The 20,893-nt window shown below is 42.7% G+C and overlaps 2 protein-coding genes across 3 annotated transcripts in view; both read right to left on the reverse strand.

Moving 5' to 3' along the window:
- ATP7A (ATPase copper transporting alpha) overlaps positions 1-3,735 on the reverse strand; it is a 175,232-nt gene extending 171,497 nt beyond the window's left edge. For both annotated transcript variants that reach the window (XM_055122415.1, XM_055122414.1), the window contains exon 1: positions 3,590-3,735. The gene's annotated coding sequence lies outside the window, so the exon portion shown is untranslated. The remainder of the gene's footprint in view (positions 1-3,589) is intronic.
- Positions 3,736-15,406: 11,671 nt separating this feature from the next.
- Positions 15,407-20,588, reverse strand: LOC101551046 (cytochrome c oxidase subunit 7B, mitochondrial). Its single transcript, XM_004611634.2, has 3 exons — positions 20,445-20,588; positions 16,580-16,704; positions 15,407-15,601 (listed from the first exon to the last, which is right to left on the reverse strand). The coding sequence occupies exons 1-3, from the start codon at positions 20,482-20,484 to the stop codon at positions 15,524-15,526; spliced, it is 243 nt and encodes an 80-aa protein (XP_004611691.1). The 5' UTR covers positions 20,485-20,588; the 3' UTR covers positions 15,407-15,523.
- Positions 20,589-20,893: the final 305 nt, after the last annotated feature.

Genomic DNA, 20,893 nt, shown 5'->3' on the forward strand with positions numbered 1-20,893 from the left:
ATCCCCAGTATCCCATATGGTCCCCTGAGCACTGCCAGGAATAATTTCTGAGTGCTGAGCCGAGAGTAACTACCCCGGAGCATCGCCAAGGGTAGCCCAAAACACACACAAAAATGACATTTTGGGAAGCATGAAGATGTAACTTGCCTTGCTCATGTGAGGCCTTGGGTTCAATCCCTAGCACCACACACACACACACACACACACACACACACACACACACATACACATGAATAGCTTTGGTTAGAGCTATGAAAGAAAATTATTAACATTCATTTTCTTATCAAAATGTATTTATCATGGGGTCAGAGAGATAATACAGGAGTTAAGGCATTTGCCCTGCATGCAGCCACCCCTGGTTCAATGCCATGCACCTCAAGGTCCCCTGAGAATAAAGGTACCCTGAGAATCTCTGGACATGACACCCAAGTACAGAGCTAGGACAAGCCATTGAGCACCACTGAAAATGACATAAAAACTGGAAAAAAAATGAGTTTATCATAGTAGAAACTAAAATCACATGTTTTTGAGAGTCACAGACCTGGGTCAAATCCAGCCTCTGCTTCATTCTGAGTTAAAAATGAAAAGTAATTAAATTTTCACTTATTCATATAAGATCTGAAGGAATTATAACAACCCAAAAAAAACACATGCCTTATATTCACCAATTCTACTTATAAGAAAGTATCTAAAGGATATGATCACAAATATTCACAAAGAAATATGTAGAACAAAGAAGTATCTAGAATAATTTGCAGCAATGAAATATTATAATTCTTTGAGTAGATTATATCTACATATAAGAATAGCAAAGACGGGCCAGAGAGATAGTACACACTTCCTTGCACACAGCTGACCTGGGTTCGATCCCTAGCGTCCCGTATGAATTAATTCCCTCCCAGAGTAATTCCTGAGTGCAGAGCCAGTACTAATCCCTGAGCACCACCAGATGTGGTCCAGAAACAAAACAAAACAAATAATAGCAAAGAGAGGGGTTAGAGCAAAAATACAGTATGTAGGGCATTTGCCTTGCATGTGGTAGACCCGGGTTCAATCCGTGGCACTCTATATAGTCCTGGAGCCCCACCAGGAATGATCCCTGAGCACAGAGCCTTGAATAAGCCCTGAGCACCACAGCTTGTGTCTCAAAAAGAAAACAAAAAAAAATGAATAGCAAAGAAGGTGAAGAGATAGTAAAGAAGATAAGATATTTGGCCTTATATGCAGCTGTAATCATGACTCTGATTCCAGCCCCTGGCACCTCACAGGTCCCCTGAGCAGAGCTATGAATAGGCCCTGAAAACTGCTGGGTGTGGCTCAATCCCACTCACCCAAAAAAGAATAGCAAAGAGTGAACTGGCTGAGAGCAGTCATGACATACTTTCCTTGCCTGTGTGAGGTCCTGAATTCAATCCCAAACAGGGCAAAGAAAAAAGATGAGTAAAGGTGATTCTGCAGAATCAAGTCAGTGACATGAAAAACTGTTCAGACTATGTCACTGTCATCCCGTTGCTCATCGATTTGTTCAAGCGGGCACCAGTACCATCTCTCATTGGGAGACTTACTGTTACTGTTTTTGGCATATCCAATACGCCACGGGGAGCTTGCCAGGCTCTGCCATGTGGGCGCGATACTCTCGATAGCTTGCCAGGCTCTCCCAGAGGGGTGGAGGAATCAAACACGGGTCAGCTGCGTGAAAGGCGAACTCTCTATGGCTGTGCTATCGCTCCAGCCAGTTCAGAGTATATTAATTAAAAAACTACAAAGGAGAGACCATACAGGGGGTTACACACTTGCACTGCAAGCAGCCAGCCCAGGTTCGATCCCTGGAACCACATAGGATCCCCAAGCAATGGCAGAAACGATCCCTGAGTACAGAATCAGGAGTAAGCCCTGAGCTGGATATCACCCAAAAACTTTAAAACAATTACAAAGTAAAAAGTTATAAATAGTGACTCCAAATTGCATTTTAGACACATCAGTGAAGTACAGGGCCACGGTGGGGTGGCTGCAATGAGAGAAGGCCCTTTCTCAGCACCCCAAGCTTTACTTTTTTCAGATTTGAGTTTACATAAAAATTCAACCTCAAACACTAACACTGTCATTTCACGTATATTTATTTTCCTTATACAAGCTCCTTGTTGACTGGAAAACATAGCTGTAAACTTACATCAATTTGGCATTCTACATATATTTTTTTTTCCTTTCATCGGTGCATATTAGATGTAGCTAGGATTTGGGGGCAAAAAAGATAGTGCAGAGGTACGAAGCTTGCTTTACACGGCAGACTCAGGTTTGATACCCAGCACCCCATATATGGTCCTCCAAGCACAGTCAAAAGTGATCACTGTGCAGAGTCAGGAGTAAGCCCAAAACATACAAAAAAAAGAAAGAAGAATTTTGATGCACAGTGTGTTGTTGGATGACCTGCATTTTTCCAGTCCCCCAGGCATTTATTTACATTACTTCTTCACTTCCTCCATTCCTGCAAAGCTAAATCATATCCATTTTCCAATGGCCCTGCTCAAATGCTCACTTCCTGCATTCTGAACACATTTTGTTTCTCTTTCTCAAATTGTTTTTTTTTGCTTATTTATTTTAATGGCACAAAGTTCTCTGCACTGCATACGGTCCCCAGCACCACCACCAGAAGTGATCCCAGAGCACAGAGCCGGGAGCAAGCCCTGTGCAGCACCAGGTGTGGTCCAACCATCCCCACAAAAGTATAAAGAAGTAAATAAAGTCTCAAAGCACTCTTTAAGAAAGATGAAACAAGCCGCCTAGTTATTTCAACCGTGAGGCTGCAAACACCCGTATTTTCATAACTGAACCCAACCTACCAGCTCAGCCCTCTGAGACCAGAACTCACTCACTCAGTCCTATAACTTGTGTATGCTGCCTACCATCTCCACACCTCAATATCCCCTGGTTCAACATTCTGCACACAATTAACTCTTGATGCAAACCTTTACTATTATAGGTGAAATATCGGATTAAAACAAAGATTAGATTCTGAAAAATATAGGTGTGCGAAACAATAAAAAAGTTGTTCGGATAGATCAGCGTCTACAACAAAAAAAAAAATGTAAGATGCCACAAGTTGCAAAGCGGACGGAAAATAACTTTCCTGGGAAGGGGGTGGAATGAACACAATGAAATAAAAACAAGAGTGCTCAGTTCAGTTGGGATGCAGCTTTGCTTCCAAAGTGAATCAAAAGACAACTTTTGTTTTACTTTATTAATAAGAGTGGTCAGTTCACGTGACTTCGAGTGCCTGTCTCGGACCTTCTCGTACATTCAATCAATTCCTAGAGGCCAGGGATGACTTTTCCGAAGAGGGTACACGACAGGGACGCGGGGCGAGACACCACCTCCCGCCCTGGCCCCTCGCCGGGGCGCTGAAACGCTGCGAGCGGCCAAGAGCTCCGTGGGACAGAAGCGGCGCTGCACAGTCCCCTCCGGACCAAAATGACCTTCTCGCCGCAGCGGAGGAGCGAGGCTGACCAACCGCGGAGTCGCCCGGCCGAAAGGACCTGCCAGAGGAGCCCTCCCGTAGAAAGGGCCGCCGGGAACGCCGGCGCCTACTCACCCGGCTCCCTCGTCCCCCGGAGAAGCGTCCCCGAGCCCCGCGGCCGGCGGCAGTCTCCACTCGCACCGCGCACGGCACCGCGGAGGCGGGAGCGGCGGCCACGACGAGGGGGAGCGACGCGACTCCTCCCAGCGTCGCTCCGGCTCCTCCACCCCCCGACGCGGGGCCCGCCGCTTTATCCCTCCCTCCCTCCCCGCCCCCCCACTTCCGGGTGCTGCCCCACCGGAAGCCGGGCTGGCCAGGCCGTGGGAGGGGCGCGTCACGTGACGCGAGCTCGGCGGCGGCGGCGGCGGCGTCGACGGGCCGGCTCTTGCGCCCCCTGCTGCTCCCGCGCTGCGTCGCAGCCTCCGGCCCGAGTGCTCCTTGCTCCGCGCTCTCCCATCACAACCAAACGGACGCCTCCGAACCTGGGTCCCCCCGGAAGCTTCTTCAACTCGGACTTGGGTCCCCCCGGAAGCTTCTTCAACTCGGACTTGAAGAAGTTCGGGACAGCTCCCCGTCAATCATGTTGTGCAGAGTTCATTCTTGCCCAGCATGACGTGAATGTGGGAGCCGGTGTAACCTCACTTCCCATGGGAATGCATGGACGTGCCCTAACGCCTGGTCTTTAACTCAAAGACAACAGAGATCGACAAATGGTCTTTTTTTTTTCTTTTTGGGTCACACCCGGCGATGCACAGGGGTCACTCCTGGCTCATGCACTCACTCAGGAATCACTCCTGGCGGTGCTCAGGGGACCATATGGGATGCTGGGAATCGAACCCTGGTCGATCGCGTGCAAGGCAAACGCCCTACCCGCTCTGCTATCGCTCCAGCCCCGACAAGTGGTCTTTTTTTAAAAAAAACAAAAAGATTTTATTTCACTTGAATAGTGAAATCAGCTAGCACATATGTATTGAACAATTCATATTACATGGTCATGTCTCCAGAGATACTCAAAGTGGGATTCAATACAAGATTTTCAACAAATTAATGACACCCTACGAAGCCTATCGCCGGAGGGAGGATGGGGGGGAGAGGACGACGGTAGGGGGTTGGGGGCACTGGAACACAGTTGCAGGAAGCTGACACTCCGGTGGAGCGTGTGGTGTTGGAATGGTTTTTTGGCATGAAACACTTCCATTTGCAATACTGTAAATCATAGTGCCTAAAATATAATAAAATAAAAATAATTGAAAAAAATTACAAAAAAAGAAAAAAATTACAAAAAGCTATCAACATTAAAGTGTCTATCTTTACTGCAAATCTCCATTGACTTTAAGATATAATTCAGTACATAAAACCAAAATTACAGCATAGCCTGTACGGCAAGAAAAAACGATATCTCAAAATTTTAATTCATTGACCGCGGCAGGTAGGGCGATTGCCTTGCAAGAGGCTGAACTGAGTTCAATCACCAGCATCCCATGTTGTCCCCAGAGGACTAGCAGGAGTAATTCCTGTGTGCAGAACCTGGAGTAACCCCTGAGCATCACCGGTGTGCCCAAACAAATGGCTCTTTTTTATATATAAAGAAATGACTTTTTATTCATGCTTTTAAATCCACATTTTTTTACATTTTTTATAGAGGTCGTGGATCAAACTCAAAGACTTAAGGCAAGTGCTTTACCACTTGAGCCACATTCCTGATGCTTAAATCCATAATCTTTATATGTGAATGTTTTTCTGAAGGGATCTCACCTGTCAATACCTTTACATTGTTAGTAAAAACTCGGAGCCAACTACTTTTTCACTCATTTATTATTCATCCGTCATCTTATAAACCTAGAGAATTGGGGTTGCAGAGACAGTACAGGGGCCAAGATACTTGTTCTGTATCCCAAGCTCTACAGTACCAGGACTAGCTCCTGAGCAGCACTGGGTGTCGCCACTCCCCCCAAAAAATCTAGAGGGGTTCATGTATGTAAATATCCGAGTATCTATCACTGTGAGTTTATGTAGAAATAAAACACAATAATATAAACTGCAGTAAATAAGTAGTACAGAAAGCTTATGAAGAAAATGTATTTTTAAAACAGGTATAGACATCTGTTTAGCCAAACATTGAAAAGTTAGGTTATTCCTAGTTAAAAAAATATGTACATTAGTAAAAGGAGGGGTACTGGAACATTGTATGACTGAAACCTCATGATGATCAACCTTGTAACTTTGTATCTCACAGTGATTCAATAGGTAAATGAATAAATATAAAAGACATGACAACACAAATAAAGATAGTTGAATAGTTCAAGTTATGCAGGTTACTTTCCCTGGTGGTGCTTGGGAGATCATTTGGATTGTTGGATAGAAAACCCAAGGTGGTCACATGCAAGGCAAGCAGCTTACTCAATTTCATATATTAAAATACATATGGAAGGATGGAATAATAGTACATCGGGTAGGGTGTTTGCCTTGCACGCAGCCAGCCCAGGTTCAATCCCTGGCGTCCCATATGGTCCCCCAAGTGTGTGTTCACAAAAGGGGTCAGCGTCATTTGCAGTTTATTCCAATCTCCGTTCCCATTCTGCTTCTTATTTTTTTTTTTTTGCTTTTTGGGTCACACCTGGCAATGCACAGGGGTTACTCCTGGCTCTGCACTCAGGAATTACCCCTGGCCGTGCTCAGGGGACCATATGGGATGCTGGGATTTGAACCCGGGTCGGCCGCGTGCAAGGCAAACGCCCTACCCGCTGTGCTATCTCTCCAGCCCCCCCCATTCTGCTTCTCTCTCTTCACCCTTCTGCTTCTCTCTCTCCCAAGTCCCGCTCACTCTCACTTCTTTCGCCTTGTGCTCTGCTTCTGTGTCTCCCCTGCTTCTTTGTCTTCTCCCGTGCTTCTGTGTCTTCTCCCATACTTCCCTACAGTCTTAGTTTATATAGCAATCACATAGGGTGGTAACACAAAGGTGGGTTGAACATTAACAAATCAACAAAGAGGGGTAAGACCATTTCTCCAGGAGATTAACAAAATCTCATCTAAGGAGATTACTCCAAATTACTAGGAGATCTGCTCAAGGGTGGGATCCAAACAAGGGTGTGTCAGTTTCTTCTTTCCTCAACTAGTAATCCACTTAAATAGTTATAGTAAATCTACTTCTAATATTTCTAGCAATGTCATTCTGTATGAGCACTGTAAGAGATATAAACTTAAAGTTTGCTTCTTCCTGAGGACATCTCACTATACATTCCAGACCACAGTCCTCAGGCCAGGTTAATCTTCCTAACCCAATAAGGGTCCTAATCTTGTCATTACCTTTGGATTATGACAACATTTGTCCATGATCATGCCCTCAACTTATAGTTGAGTATTGTGGTGCTTTGGCCTGGCCCATTTCGATGCCAGGGTATCTCACAGCTTGCCCTGGGTCCATTCCGTCCCTCATCAGGACCCTGCTTTTGGGGTGCTAGGGACTAAGGGCAACTGAGTCGAAAAAGCAGATGCCCAGGAGTAAATATTATTCAGTCAATCAACTCCCAAGTTACAAGAGCATGATATTAACTGTCTTCCTGTGTCAATACAGAAAGGACATTGCTTTAAGGTAAACTATGCAAAAGACACTAACTTACAATACAAATTCAGAGTCCTTAGAAAGATCTGATCTTACAAGATAACAGAATCTGATTAGGAAAAAAGGTGATTAATTGGTTGGCAAGGAGGGTGCAGAGAAGAGTTTACAGATAAGCAAAGGAATGGGAGTGTCTGGTGAGCACTGTGATGGGTGTAACCCGAAAAACCTAAGTTCCCTGCAGCAAGACTGAAAGGACAAACACAATGTTCTCCTACGCCCAAGCACCACCAGGAGTAATTCCTGAGTGAAGAGCCAGGGGTAACCCCTGAGCATCGCTGGGTGTGACCCAAAAACTAAAAAATAGATAAAATAAAAAATAAATAAAATTCATATGGAGTACCAGGTATCAAACCCAAGGCAAACACCCTGCCCACTATACTATCTCTCAGGCCGAATTGTTGTGTTTCTTCTTAATTTTCTATAGGAATATAAGTGACATACCAAATCAGAATCAAAAATTGACAACTGAATGAATAACAAATAACAAATGTTACAGCAATAATTTTATATATACTCCCTTTTCTCCTTAGTAACTTCAGTTCTGCAGTCAGAAGAGTAGTGTTTCTTTGGTTTTGGCATTGTTACCTTGCTTTAAGTAACACATAAGTAACCCTATTATTGTCGGTTGCTTCACATAACCCTTTCCATTTTCATCAATGTTGTCACAAATGCAAGATTTCATCTTTTTGGACTCTCATTCATTGTTCGTGAATGTCAACTGGTCCAGCCTTTTTGGAAAACAATATGGACAGTCCTCAAAAAAACTAGAAATTAAGCTTCCATATGACCCAGCAATACCAGTTCTGGGAATATATCCCAGGGATGCAAAAAAGCACAGTGGAAATGACATCTGCACTTGTATTTTCATTGCAGCACTTTTCACAATAGCCAGAATCTGGAAACAACCCGAGTGCCTGAGAACAGACAACTGGTTCAAGAAACTATGGCACACCTAAATAAAGGAATACTATGCAGCTGTTTAAAAAGATGAAGTTGTGAAATTTGCTTATATGTGGATAGACATGGAGAGTATCATGCTAAGTGAAATGAGTCAGAAAGAGAGGGACAGACATAGAATGACTGCTCTCATTTATGGAAAATAAAATAGCATAATATGAGACTAACACCCAAGGACAGTAGAGACAATTTGGAAGCCTGTCTCATATGCTGGGGGAGAAGGCAGTTGGGATGGAGAAGGCACCATTAAGTCAATGATGGTTGGAAGAATCGCTCAGGATGGGAGGTGTGTGCTGAAAGGACCTAACATGATGGCCTCTCAGTATCTTTATTGCAAACCATAATGCCCAAAATAGAAAGAAGGGAGGTGCCTGCCACAGAGGCAGGGGATGGGATGGGGTGGTGGTAGCAGGAGGGATACTGGGGACATTGGTGATAGAAAACGCACACTTATTGAGGGATGGGTGTTAGATCATTGTATGACTGAAACTCAATCATGAAAGATTTGTAACTATCTCATAGTGATTCTATTAAATAAACAATTTTTAAAATATTTCATCTTAGAGCTGAGAATAATTCCATTGTGCATATACAGCACAACTTCTTTATTCAGTCATCCATCTATCACTGGACATTTGATTTGTTTCCATATTTTAAATTCTTTTTTCAAAAATTTTGGCTTGGGGATCACACGCAGTGGTGTTCAGGGCTTAATCCTGGCTCTGCACTCAGGGATAGTGATCCCTTGTGGTCTTGAGTGACAATATAGAGTTCTGGGAATCAAACCCAGGTTGACAACCCAGGCAAGGCAAACACCTTACCTGTTGTACTTGCTGCAGCCCATGTCCCTATCTTGTCTATTGTAAATAAAGAAGCAATGAACCAAGATGTGCGTGCCTATTTTTATTTATTTTTGTATTCTTTGTAGACATTAAAGAGCAGAACTGCTAGATCACAAAACAGATCCACTTTTAAAAACATTTTGGGAAGTGTCCATACTGTTTTTCACATGACATGAATCGGTTTACATTCCCACCAACAGTTTATGAGTGCTTTTTTCTCTACACCCTCTCAAACACATATTGTTTCTTGAAGGTTTCCCCCATTCCTCTTCTTCCCTGTTGTTATCTTTTTGATGTTGCCGCAATGTGGGGATTGAAAGCACATTGTGGTGCTTTCTGGGACCACACATCTGGTTGCAGTGCTCACTCAGCTGAGATGATTGCCAGAGGTTGAAGTCCTTTCATTGTAGTGCTCAGCAAAGGGTGGCTATAGTGCTCACCCCTGTGTGGCAATCTCACTTTAGTATTTCTTGCTTTGGGGCCAAAGTATTCAGGGATTACTCTTGGCTCTGCACTCAGGGACCATTCTTGGTAGGCTCAGGGGATACCTGTGGTTGTATCTATGTTGGCTACATGCAAGGCAAGTGCCCTACCCACTGGACTACCTCCAGTCCCATGAACTCCTTCAATTCTGGTGCTTGCAAACCTGGCGGTAGTGCTCTGAGGATTGCACACATACATGCTCAATAAGGATTGCTCTTTCTTGTCCTATCTTTTGGTGTATTCACCAGGGATTGCATCCCTTTTAATTATGGTGCTTACACAGAAATCTGTTGCAGAACCAAGCATTACAGACAGCAAAGCTGCCAGGATTACGCTAGGTACATGTGACAGCACCTAGGATTAAACTCATGGCCTTTCACTTGCAAGGAAGGTGCTCTTACTAGGATTTCTTAAACTTTTACACTACAGACCCCTTGTCACCCAAACAATATTACATATGTTTGTGCCTGCTAATGGGGAAGGCTTGAGAGGTGAGGGGGAAACTTAGGACTTTGGTGAAGGGAAGGTTCCACTGATGGTGGGACCTGTGTTGGAATGTTGAATGCTTTAACAACTGTATTATGAACAATTTGGTAAATCACAGGGTTATAATAAAAATAAAAATAATTTTAAAAGAAAAGTGGGGCTGGAGCAATAGTACAGCAGGTAGGGCATTTGCCTTGCACGTGGCTGACCCAGGTTCGATTCCCAGCATCCCATATGGTCCTCTGAGCACTGCCAGGGGTGATTCCTGAGTGCAGAGCCAGGAGTAACCCCTCTGCATTGCAGTGTGACCCATGAAGAAAAAAAGAAAAGAAAAGCATTGTAGGTAACTTCTGCCAGAAATGCCGTGTATTCATTATGCACTTTGATTCATTTCTGGTTGTTGCACTTTCAGAAAACTTCTACTCTTGCTAAATTTTTCACAAATCCTATATTCCCTTATACAACCCCTAAGGGGTCACAAACCAGCTTAGAACTGGTTTATTTCCAGTCGGGATGGGAGTTGCTTGCTGAAAGTAGGTAATGGACCAAACATGATGACCTCTCAGTGTCTGTGTTGCAAGCCATAATGCCCCAAAGTAGAGAGTATGGGGAATATTGTCTGCCATGGAGGCAGGGGGAGGGTGGGGAAGGGGGGTATACCAGGGATATTGGGGGTGGGGAATGTGCACTGGTGGAGGAATGGGTGTTTGATCATTGTGACATTGTAACCCAAACATGAAAGCTTGTAACTAACTCACAGTGATTCAATAAAATTTTTTAAAAAGACTGGTTTGGTTCCACTAGAAAGATTGTTTCATTGGTTTTTGCACTGCACCTGTTTTCAAAGGCCATTCCTGGCTCAGTAGTCAAGAGTGAACAATCGCAGTGTGCAGGGAGCCATATGCAGTGCTGGGAATCTAACAGGGTGCATGCAAGGCCAGCACCTTGTATCCTATATGAAGGCTGGAAATAGTACTGAGGTTAAGTAATTGCCTGATTCAATCACTAGCACCTCGTATGATCTAAACACTGCCAGAAGAGAGCTAGGTAACCACCCCCAAAAAAACAAAGAAAAACTCGACTATAAGTCTAAGCCAATGAGATCTCCCCCATGTCCAAAGTTTATCCTCCATTTTTCTTCAGATATTTGAAAATTTTGGGTCCACACTTGGCAGTGTTTCAGATTGTTCCTGGCAGTGCTTGGAAGATCATGTAGTAGAAGGGATCAAATCCAGGCCTTCCTGGGAATTAAAGAAAGCATAAACTCAATTACTTCAGTATTTCTCTGACCCCATCTCTCCCTTTTATATATTCAAATAATGGGGAGAGGAAGGAATGTCACACATTTGGTTGTGGTGCACACTAGAAGTCACAACACTTGGTTGCAATGTCCCAGATTGCATATTTTGTTTTGTGTTTCGTATCTTGCTTGATCCAAGTGCGGGCAGTTCCATGCATCAAACTTGTAAGACGGGAAATTTGCCACTTGCCCCAACCCCTGAGATGTATGAGTTCTTAACTTGGATATTAGTCTTTTGCCAGATATATGATCTGAATTTTTCTGCCCTTCAAGATGTCTTTGCATGTATGTATGAATACCTGAAAGTGCATATGCAATGCTGGAAATGGTGTTGGGCTCAGGAAAATGAATGGTAGGCACTTAATCCCTGTACTGTCTCTTTAGCCACATCCCCTTTTTGTTTTTCCAGTAACCCCTGAGCATCACTGGGTGTGGCCCGAAAACAAAAACAAAATAAAATTTAAAACAGAAACTACCCTGACAAAGGAACATTTTAAAATGTCTTAAGCATTTCTTTTGCCTATCAGAACAATTATTGTTTACCTAAGTGGTACAGATAATACATTTTCTCATCCATAGAAATTGTGTTATCCAAAGTACACAGCCAGTTTCATCCTCAATTGAAAAATTTAAAGGATTTTCTTAGATCAGGTATAAGACAACAATGTCCACTCACTCCACTTTTATTCAACATAGTATTAGAAGTCCTGTATACAGTAATCAGGAAAGAAAAAACAAATGAATACAAATTGGAAAAGAACTCAAATGATCACTATTGCAGATGAAACAGAAGACTCTAAAGAGTCAAGAGAAAAAAAAAACCTCCTAGAAACAATAAACCAATACAGCAAAGTAGCCGGCTACAAAAATACACAAAATTGATCACATTCTTATACACAAAGAACAAATCAGAGGAGAAAGCAATAAAGGAGTCTATCCCATTTAAAATAGTATCAGGAAATGGAAAAATATCCAATCATGGATTGGAAGAATCAATATTATTAAAATGGCTATTCTACCTAAGCCATTATATAGATTCAATGCAATCCCCATCTAAATTCAGAAAAAATATTGTCAGAATCTAGTAAAGTCAATACTAATGTTTGTATAGAATCAGAAGAGATCACAAATAGCCAAATCCATACAGAAAAAATAAATTAAAAGGTATTTTATTACTTAATTTGGAACTGAATTATTAACCTGTAGTGATTAAAACTGCGTGCTACTGGAAGAGAGACCCTCTGATCAATGTGTTAAAATCAAATATCCTATGACAAAACCCCATATATATGGGCAGTTCATTTTTTGGGCTTCTTGGGCCACACCTAGTGATGCTCTGGGGTTACTCCTGGGTCTCCACTCAGAAATCACTCCTGGTACTCAGGGAACCATAAAGCATGCTAAGGATCAAAACTGGGTCAGTTGCATGCAAGGCAAATGTCTTACCTGCTGTACTTGGCTCCAGCCCCATTCCATTTTTGTTTTTTTTCTTTTTTGGGGTCACACCCGGCAATGCACAGGGGTTACTCCTGGCTCTGCACTCAGGAATTACTCCTGGCAGTGCTCGGGGGACCAGATGGGATGCTGGGAATCGAACCCAGGTCAGCCACGTGCAAGACAAACGCCCTACCCGCTGTGCTATCGCTCCAGCTCCCCCATTTCATTTTTGAGAAGGGAATAAACAACATAAAATGGAGTAAAGATAGCCTTTTCAACAAATGGTGCTGGGAAAACTGGATAACATGTAAGAAATTAAAGCTGGATCCATATTTTACACCTCAAACAAAAATCAATTCAAAGTGGATCAAAGACCTTGAGATCTGACCAGAAACTATGAAGTACACTGAGGAAAATATAGGCAAAACACTTCAAGATTTGGACATCAGCGGTATCTGCAACTATCTGATAACACTGGCAAAGACAATACAATAAAAAATAAATGGGACTACATGAAATTAAAGAGCTACTGCACTGCAAAAGAAACATGGCTAAAACTAAAAGACAGCTAACTGAATGGCAAAAATATTTGCATTCAACACATCAGATAAAAATTTGCTATTCGGGATATATAAATTAGTCACAAAGATTAACAATAAAAATTCAGACTTCACAGCTTAAAATCTTAGAAAATGACCAGAAAAAGGAACCCAAACCAGGCAAGAGGAAAGAAATAATAAAATTTAGAGCAGAAATTAAAGAGCTGAATTCCCCAAAAAATAATCCATAAGACCACTGGTTCTTTGAAAAATTAAACAAGATTAATAAACCACTAGCAAGACTCAAAGAGAGAATCCTAATAAACCGAATCAGAAATGAAAAGGGGGACACCACAAGAAACCAAATAAATTCAAAAGATCATCAGATGCGTGCCGAATGTAGACTAGAGACTGAACACAATGGCCACTCAACACCTTTATTGCAAACCACAACACCTAATCAGAGAGAGAGAACAAAAGGGAATACCCTGCCATAGTGGCAGTGTGGGGTGGGGGAAGACGGGACTGGGGAGGGTGGGAGGGATGCTGGGTTTACTGGTGGTAGAGAATGGGCACTGGTGAAGGGATGGGTTCTCGAACTTTGTATGGGGGAAACATGAGCACAAAAATGTATAAATCTGTAACTGTACCCTCACGGTGATTCACTAATTAAAAATAAAAAAAATTTTAAAGAAAGATCATCAGAGATTACTTTGAAAGTCTGTATGCCATGAAACAAGAGAACCTAGAAAAAAAGGATAAATTCCTGAATTCCTATAACAACAAAAAATTTTTAAAAATAGAGGAAATGAATAAACACTTCTCAGAGGAAGACAGGCACATGATAAAATGCTCGGCATCACTGATCGTAAGAGAAACCCAAAGATCTCGGCACTCATATTGTACCCTAAATATGCAGGAGTGATCCCTGAGTGCAGAGCCAGGAGTAAGACTTAAGCACCGCGTAGGTGTGGGTCCCCCCACAAACACCATCATAAATACCCCAAATAAATAAAATGAAAAACCAAAGTTTTAATTAAGGTATGTTCTAAGGAAATCAAGGAGCTAGACATCCTAGAAGTCCATTTGATAGCACTGTCCCTTCCACCTGCAAACAGCCTACATCCTCTTCATGGCAATTCAAAATACAAACATAAATGAAATGTAGAAAGTAACAGACAGTATAGCATTTGCCATTCATGTGTGAAGCCCTGGGTTCTATACCTGGCACGACATAACTATAGGCATAAGCAAGTCTGGACACCAATTTTTTTGCTGAAAGATGACTTAAAATACTGTTACAAACTATTCATGAATTTCAGTGTACTATAAGGTAAACTTGCAAGTAATAGCCAAATTTTCCTTTCATATTTCCTTATAGCAAAAACCCACTTTACGCTTTACACATGGGCTGGAGTGTAGTAGAGTGGGTTTGGCATTTGTCTTGCACAAGTTGAATCCCCAGTATCCCACAGGGTCCCCTGAGCCCAGCCAAGAGTTAGTTATCCCTCCAGGCAGAGCCAAAAGTAAGTCATGAAGCACTGCCAGATGTGGCCCAAAACACAAGAAGTTTTTATAGGGGACTAAAGTCTCAGTACAGTGGGTAGGGAGTTTCCCTGACACAAAGCAGACCCAGGTTGAATCCCTGAGCACAACCAGGTTGTTTCCTTCCCAATAAAAAAGGGTTTTATAGCATCTGATTTCATTGTATTTTGTTTGTTTGTGGGTCATACCCAGCAGAGCTCTGTGGAAAACATGATGCTGGGGATCAAATTCAGTCCCTTCTGCATAGGATACTTACATAGTTGCTTCTGAAACTATCTCCTTAGCCCTACATTTTGTTTTATTTTAAGCACTGATGGGGTCAGCATGTAGGGTGCTTGCCTTGCATGCGGCCGATCCAAGTTCAATCTAAGGCACCCCATATGGTCCCCAGAGCTTCACCAGGAATGACACCTGAGCATAGAGTCAAGAGCAAATCCTGAGCACTGCTGGGTGTGGCCCCAAACAAAAACAGGTTTAATTAAGCCCTGAGATTTACAATAATGTTAATGACAAGGTTTCATGCATACAACGTTCAAACACCACATCCTTCACCAGAGTGTGCATTTCCTTGCACCACTGTATCAGTGTGCAACACCCATCCACTCCCACAGCCTTGCATTTTGACATTGACTTTACATAAATGATCAAGTTTGGTTTCATTTACAAGACACAAACCTGCAATGAGAGTCTCAAATTACTTTATTGTTTTCAATCACATCGTATATTTAATCGGTACATAGTGCTTTTACTTGGCATAAATTATGACTTGATGTTGACTCATTACGCCACTTGAGATGATTACTGATCTCTCCATTCCTTTGGGGTGACTCTGCCAACTGGAGACAGGTTCCATTCTACTCCAATTTGTGTTGCTGTCTGTAAGAATTAAATGCCATCAGTTATGTTTGTTAAAACCAGTATCTACTTTCTCTTGGAGCCTGTTTCTAAAAAAAAGACCAAGGTTTGCTAAAGTATAGGATAAAATCACTTTGAAATTCATCTGGGATGGTGTCCTCCAGGTAGGGCAATCTGAATTTTGTAGAGCAACAGTGTAAAACAGGCATTTCTGAGATAATTTTTCTGTTTTGGGGTCCATACCTGTGATACTCTAGGCTATTCCTGGCTCTGCACTCAGGAATAACAACTGATGATGCTCAGGGGACAAAATGGGATGCCAGAGATGAAACTTCGGTCAGCCGAAGTGGAGGCAAGTACCCTGCACTGTACTATCTCTCCGGCCCAGAGATAGTACACAGTTAAAGCACTTGTCTTACATACTGCAGACCCTGGTTTGATTCCTGGCACCACATATGGCTCCCTGAGCACTACTAGGAGTGATCCATCAGCCGAGCCAGTGTAAGCCCTTAGCCCTGCCAGAAGTGGACTCAAAAGGAAAAAAAGAGAATATCCAGGAAATGTGACAACTTTCCACATAAAATGGGATCAGAATTTCTATGCAGCATTAAACAGAGGTAAAATATCAAGAGAACAAATATCTTCAATATTAACCAGGCAGTTTCCAACTTTGTTTTAGCCTTCAGAACTTCCTCTTTGTGCCAGTCTTCAGGCAATAAAATAAACAATTAAAAAGATAGATGAAGAGAACAGTTTAACCCAACATATTATTAAGCTAAACAATACAGAAAGAGCTGGCTTGTAATCCAACATGCAACTTACTATTGAAAATATTAAGGACAGATGACAAAAGAATGCTGAATCCTAAAGAAGAGATCACTACACTGATAAGGTGATTACATTTGAAAATCTCTAAATTCCATCGACTAAGTAAAAAACATTTTGAGTACATGGTCAAAGAGGGAATGAAAACAGAAAATTTCAATCAACAGTACTTACATAAGTCCATGCAGCAATACAAAAAGCAGCTCCACTAGCTAACACAGCATTACCATACTTATCATGGAAATCAGGTGCTCGTTTCTGGTGACTCTGCCTTGCCACTGCCTGCTGAATACTTTGAACTAAGGACAAAACAACAACAACAACAAAGTTATTATCGGGAAAGCAGAACATATGTAAATGATACTGCCAGGGACATCAAGGAAGTTAACGTTACAGTATTACGCAGTTCAGTAAAATGTCAAAACATATTGCAGCTAAAAGCCAAGTAGTGAGTTGAGAGATAGTAAATGGACCAAGGTGCTTGCCTAACATACAGCTGACCTGGGTTCAACCCCTGGTACTGCATATGGTCCTCTGAGTACCAACAGGTATGATCAAAGAGCCAGGAGTAAGCCCTGAACACCACCAGGTATGGTCCCTCTAAAAACTCTCTTTCCCTCTCTCTCTATATATATGTAAATATATGTGTATATATATATGCATAAAGCATGAACCTGAGAAATAGTATAGCATATAATAGCATATAGGGCATTAGCACTGCACATGGCTAACCCAGGTTCAATCCCCGGCACCACATATGGTCCCCTGAGCCCTGCCAGGAGTGATCCCTGAGGACTGCCAGATGTGACCCAAAATTTTTTAAAAAGGGAAAGTACCATATTTAGCAATGTGGATGAACTGATAGACGGACAGACATGACTAAAACAAATATAGCACAGTGATGTAAATAACACTCTTTACATATTAGCATTTCTGGACTGGAGAGACACATATTAAAGTTGTGGACTAAGTGTCAGATGTGGCACAAAACCAAACTGATATTTGTATAATTTCTAGAATTTAGCTCCTATTATTTTGAAAACTTGCAACTTAAATTTTATTTAAAGGTTACTCAATGAGGGATTTGGGATGGAAACATCTCGAATTTGGTGACAGAAAGGTGCAATGGTGGTGGGATTGGTGTTGGAATATTAAATGTAATCAAATATTGTGAACTAACTTATAAAATAAAATAAAATAAATTTAAAAGCAAACAAAGGTTCCTCAATGAGGGGCTGGAGTGCTAGTACAGTGGGTAAGATGCTTGCCTCGCAAGTAGCCGACCTGGTTTGACCTTTGGCAGACCAGGTTTGATCCTTGGCACCCCATATCGTCTCCTGGAGCACTGCAAGGAGTAATTCCTGAGTGCTGAGCCAGGAATAAGTCCTGTACACCACCGTGCATGGCCCCAAAACCAAACTAAATGATGGTCATTCAAAGATCACTCAAGGAGATGATCATATGCTTTACATTCATGATGCTGATTTGATCCCCAGTGCAACATGGTCCCCTGAGCACAAGAGCACTCTACTCCCTAAGCAGAGTCAGGAGTAGCCCAACCAAGTGTGGCCCAACAACCCCCTACCAATTTACCAATAAATATAGCACCCTGTACCCCAAAAATGTCCAGTTTAGAGAACATAAGCCACACAAACACAAATTACTAAATACAATGTTAGCCAAGCAATTTGAATAGAAATTCTTTGATTATGTAGATGTTGGGAAGAGGAATTTGAAAAAGGGACAGGACAAAAAAAAAACTAGTATACTGGAAAACCAATAAATTACACGGACTTGATACATAAAAACCAATCATATATATGTACATTCTCATGCCCGAATGATGAGGTGTATGAAGGCTAAACTGGAAATGATCTGAACCTAGCAAAGACTACATTAAAACTTTGTTTTACTTTTTTTTTTTTGGCGATGCACAGGGGTTACTCCTGGCTCATGCACTCAGGAATTACTCCTGGTGGTGCTCAGGGGACCATATGGGATGCTGGGATTCAAACCCGGGTCAGCTGCATGCAAGGCAAACGCCCTACCCACTGTGCCATCGCTCCAGCCCCTTGTTTTACTTTTTAAAAATCCTTTTCTTTTACTCATTTTTGTCCTAGCAAGAATAAAGTAAAACAATTGCTTTCAAATTGTATCAGGAGGATAAGGAGGGTTTGGGAAGGAGTCAAGAATTGAATTGAATGGAATTGAATACAATGGGGCATCCGGATAATAAGCTCATATTACAGGGAGCTTGCCTTGCAAAGGGCTGACCGGGGCTTCATGTCCAGCATCCCACATGGTCACCCAAGCACTACCAAAAGTCATTCCTGAGTTCAGAGTCAGTTTTAAGCCCTGAGCATCATGGCATATAGCCCCCAAACCAAAACAAAAACAAACAAACAAAACGAGTAGATAGCTTTTGATCTGTTTTCCCTTCCTCTCAAAATTAAGCAGCAAGTCCTTATAGACTTGTACCTAAACTGGTGAAGGGATGGGTGTTGCAACATTATGTAAATGAAACCGAATCATGAACAATCTTGTAACGTTTTTCTCATTGTGATTCAATACAAAAAATAACAAAGTGTACTTAAGTACATAAGGAAAACATAGTTCCACTTTTAAAAGTTAAAAAAAATAATGCTTTAAGTATAAGACACAACCCACTCAAGGGGAAAGAAATTATTATTACCAAACAATTCTGCAACACCTTCGTGACCAAGTGAATTTTTAAACTTCTAGGATAATAAACGATTTAACATCTATTGGCAATCCTATGTATTATCTACTAATCTCCTATTGTAGAAAAAAAGACAAATGATATTTAGAGAGGTTAAAACATCAGCTTGGGGCCGGAGCGATAGCACAGCGGGTAGGGCGTTTGCCTTGCACGTGGCCGAGCGGGGTTCGATCCCCGGCATCCCATATGGTCCCCCAAGCACCGCCAGGAGTAATTCCTGAGTGCAAAGCCAGGAGTAACCCCTGAGCATCACTGGGTGTGACCCAAAAAACAAAAAAAAAATCAGCTTAAAGTGAAAAGCTATGTAGCTCTTGGGAAGAAGAAAAACCAGTTTGATTATTTTTGTGTTATCCAAGGTGCTTGAATGTTCAGTGACTTTGTAAAGGGAAAAATAAAAAAACCACTAAGAAGTTGGATGGCAACTCCTTAAGGTCACTTTCACTTTAAAACAGCTCACTACTCAAGGTCACCTTCAGCACCAACAAAAGATGAAATTGAATTCTTGATCTCCAATCAAATGCATCCCCAATAACGATGTCTCATCACAATTTCCTGTACCTGCGTAACTTTTAGATCAATAAGGAATGACCACAATCAGGGCCGAGGATAGCTCAGGTTGAGAGCATGCTGGAGACCCGGGCTTCCTCCATTCATGACACTGCATGGTTTATGCGCGCGCGCGCGCGCACGCGCGCACGCACACACACACACACACGCACATGCACACACACACACACACACGCACATGCACACACACACACACTCTCTGACCACATGCATGGTTTATGCACGCGCGCACGCACACACACACACACACTCTGACCACACTGCATGGTTTATACCCGCGCGCGCACACACACTGACCACAATGCTACCAGTACAGCTAATATTCCACTAATAATGCAAAAGCTACAGGTCCACCAATAAATTGTCTTCTTGAAAGAGCTAGATGTACACCTTCTTTCTGGTACACTTAGGGGAACTGAGCATACGCTTCTGTTTGCAGTGAAATAGCCCCCTAGAACTGAAACTTAAAGTCAGGTGCCCCTGAGTGTGTCCTCCCGGGAATCCTGTTACTGAATAAAAACCCAAGGCTGGCAACTAAGTCCGGCAGCAGAGCAGGAAAGCAAACAGGGACACTGGGTGACTCGGAAGCCCAGGACCCCTCCCCGATCACTTGCAGCGAGAAGGGCTTCAAAGCATTCCCGGCTCCAAGGTCAGGCTGCTCGCGGCGGGAAAGGGCGACTAAAAGGACAAGGGGGGGAACGATAGGAAACTATTCGCTCAGCTTCTGCTCACCTCGGAGACGACTCAGAGCGTTTCTGCCCAGAGGAAACATCGTGACGCTGAAGACAGAGGCAAGGCAACAGGAACAGGGGCTGCAAGCGCCTACCCGGTACCCTTGCAGGGAACCCTGAAAAACAAAATGGCTGCCTGAAGGGCTCCTTAATGAGATTGACAAAACCTCGCGAGATCTGAAACCCGCTAGGAAAAGGATACAAGCCTCACTAGGAGTCTAAAGGCACACTGGGAAATGTAGTTTCGTGCTTTATAAGCGTCGAGAACCGTGGTACTGAAGAGCAAGGGATGGCTTCCCCGCCCTCCACGCCTTTGAAGCTAATTTTCGGTACCTATAGCGGGCAGCCAAGCTTTTAGGTTGAGATGTCAAAGGGGATCGATTCAGATGGCCACAGCTAGAGCACTGCAGGCAGAGCACTTGTCTCGCACGTGGATGACCTGGTTATGAT

This window comes from Sorex araneus, chromosome X, assembly GCF_027595985.1.
Source record: "Sorex araneus isolate mSorAra2 chromosome X, mSorAra2.pri, whole genome shotgun sequence".
In the NCBI taxonomy this organism is placed as follows: Eukaryota; Metazoa; Chordata; class Mammalia; order Eulipotyphla; family Soricidae; genus Sorex; species Sorex araneus.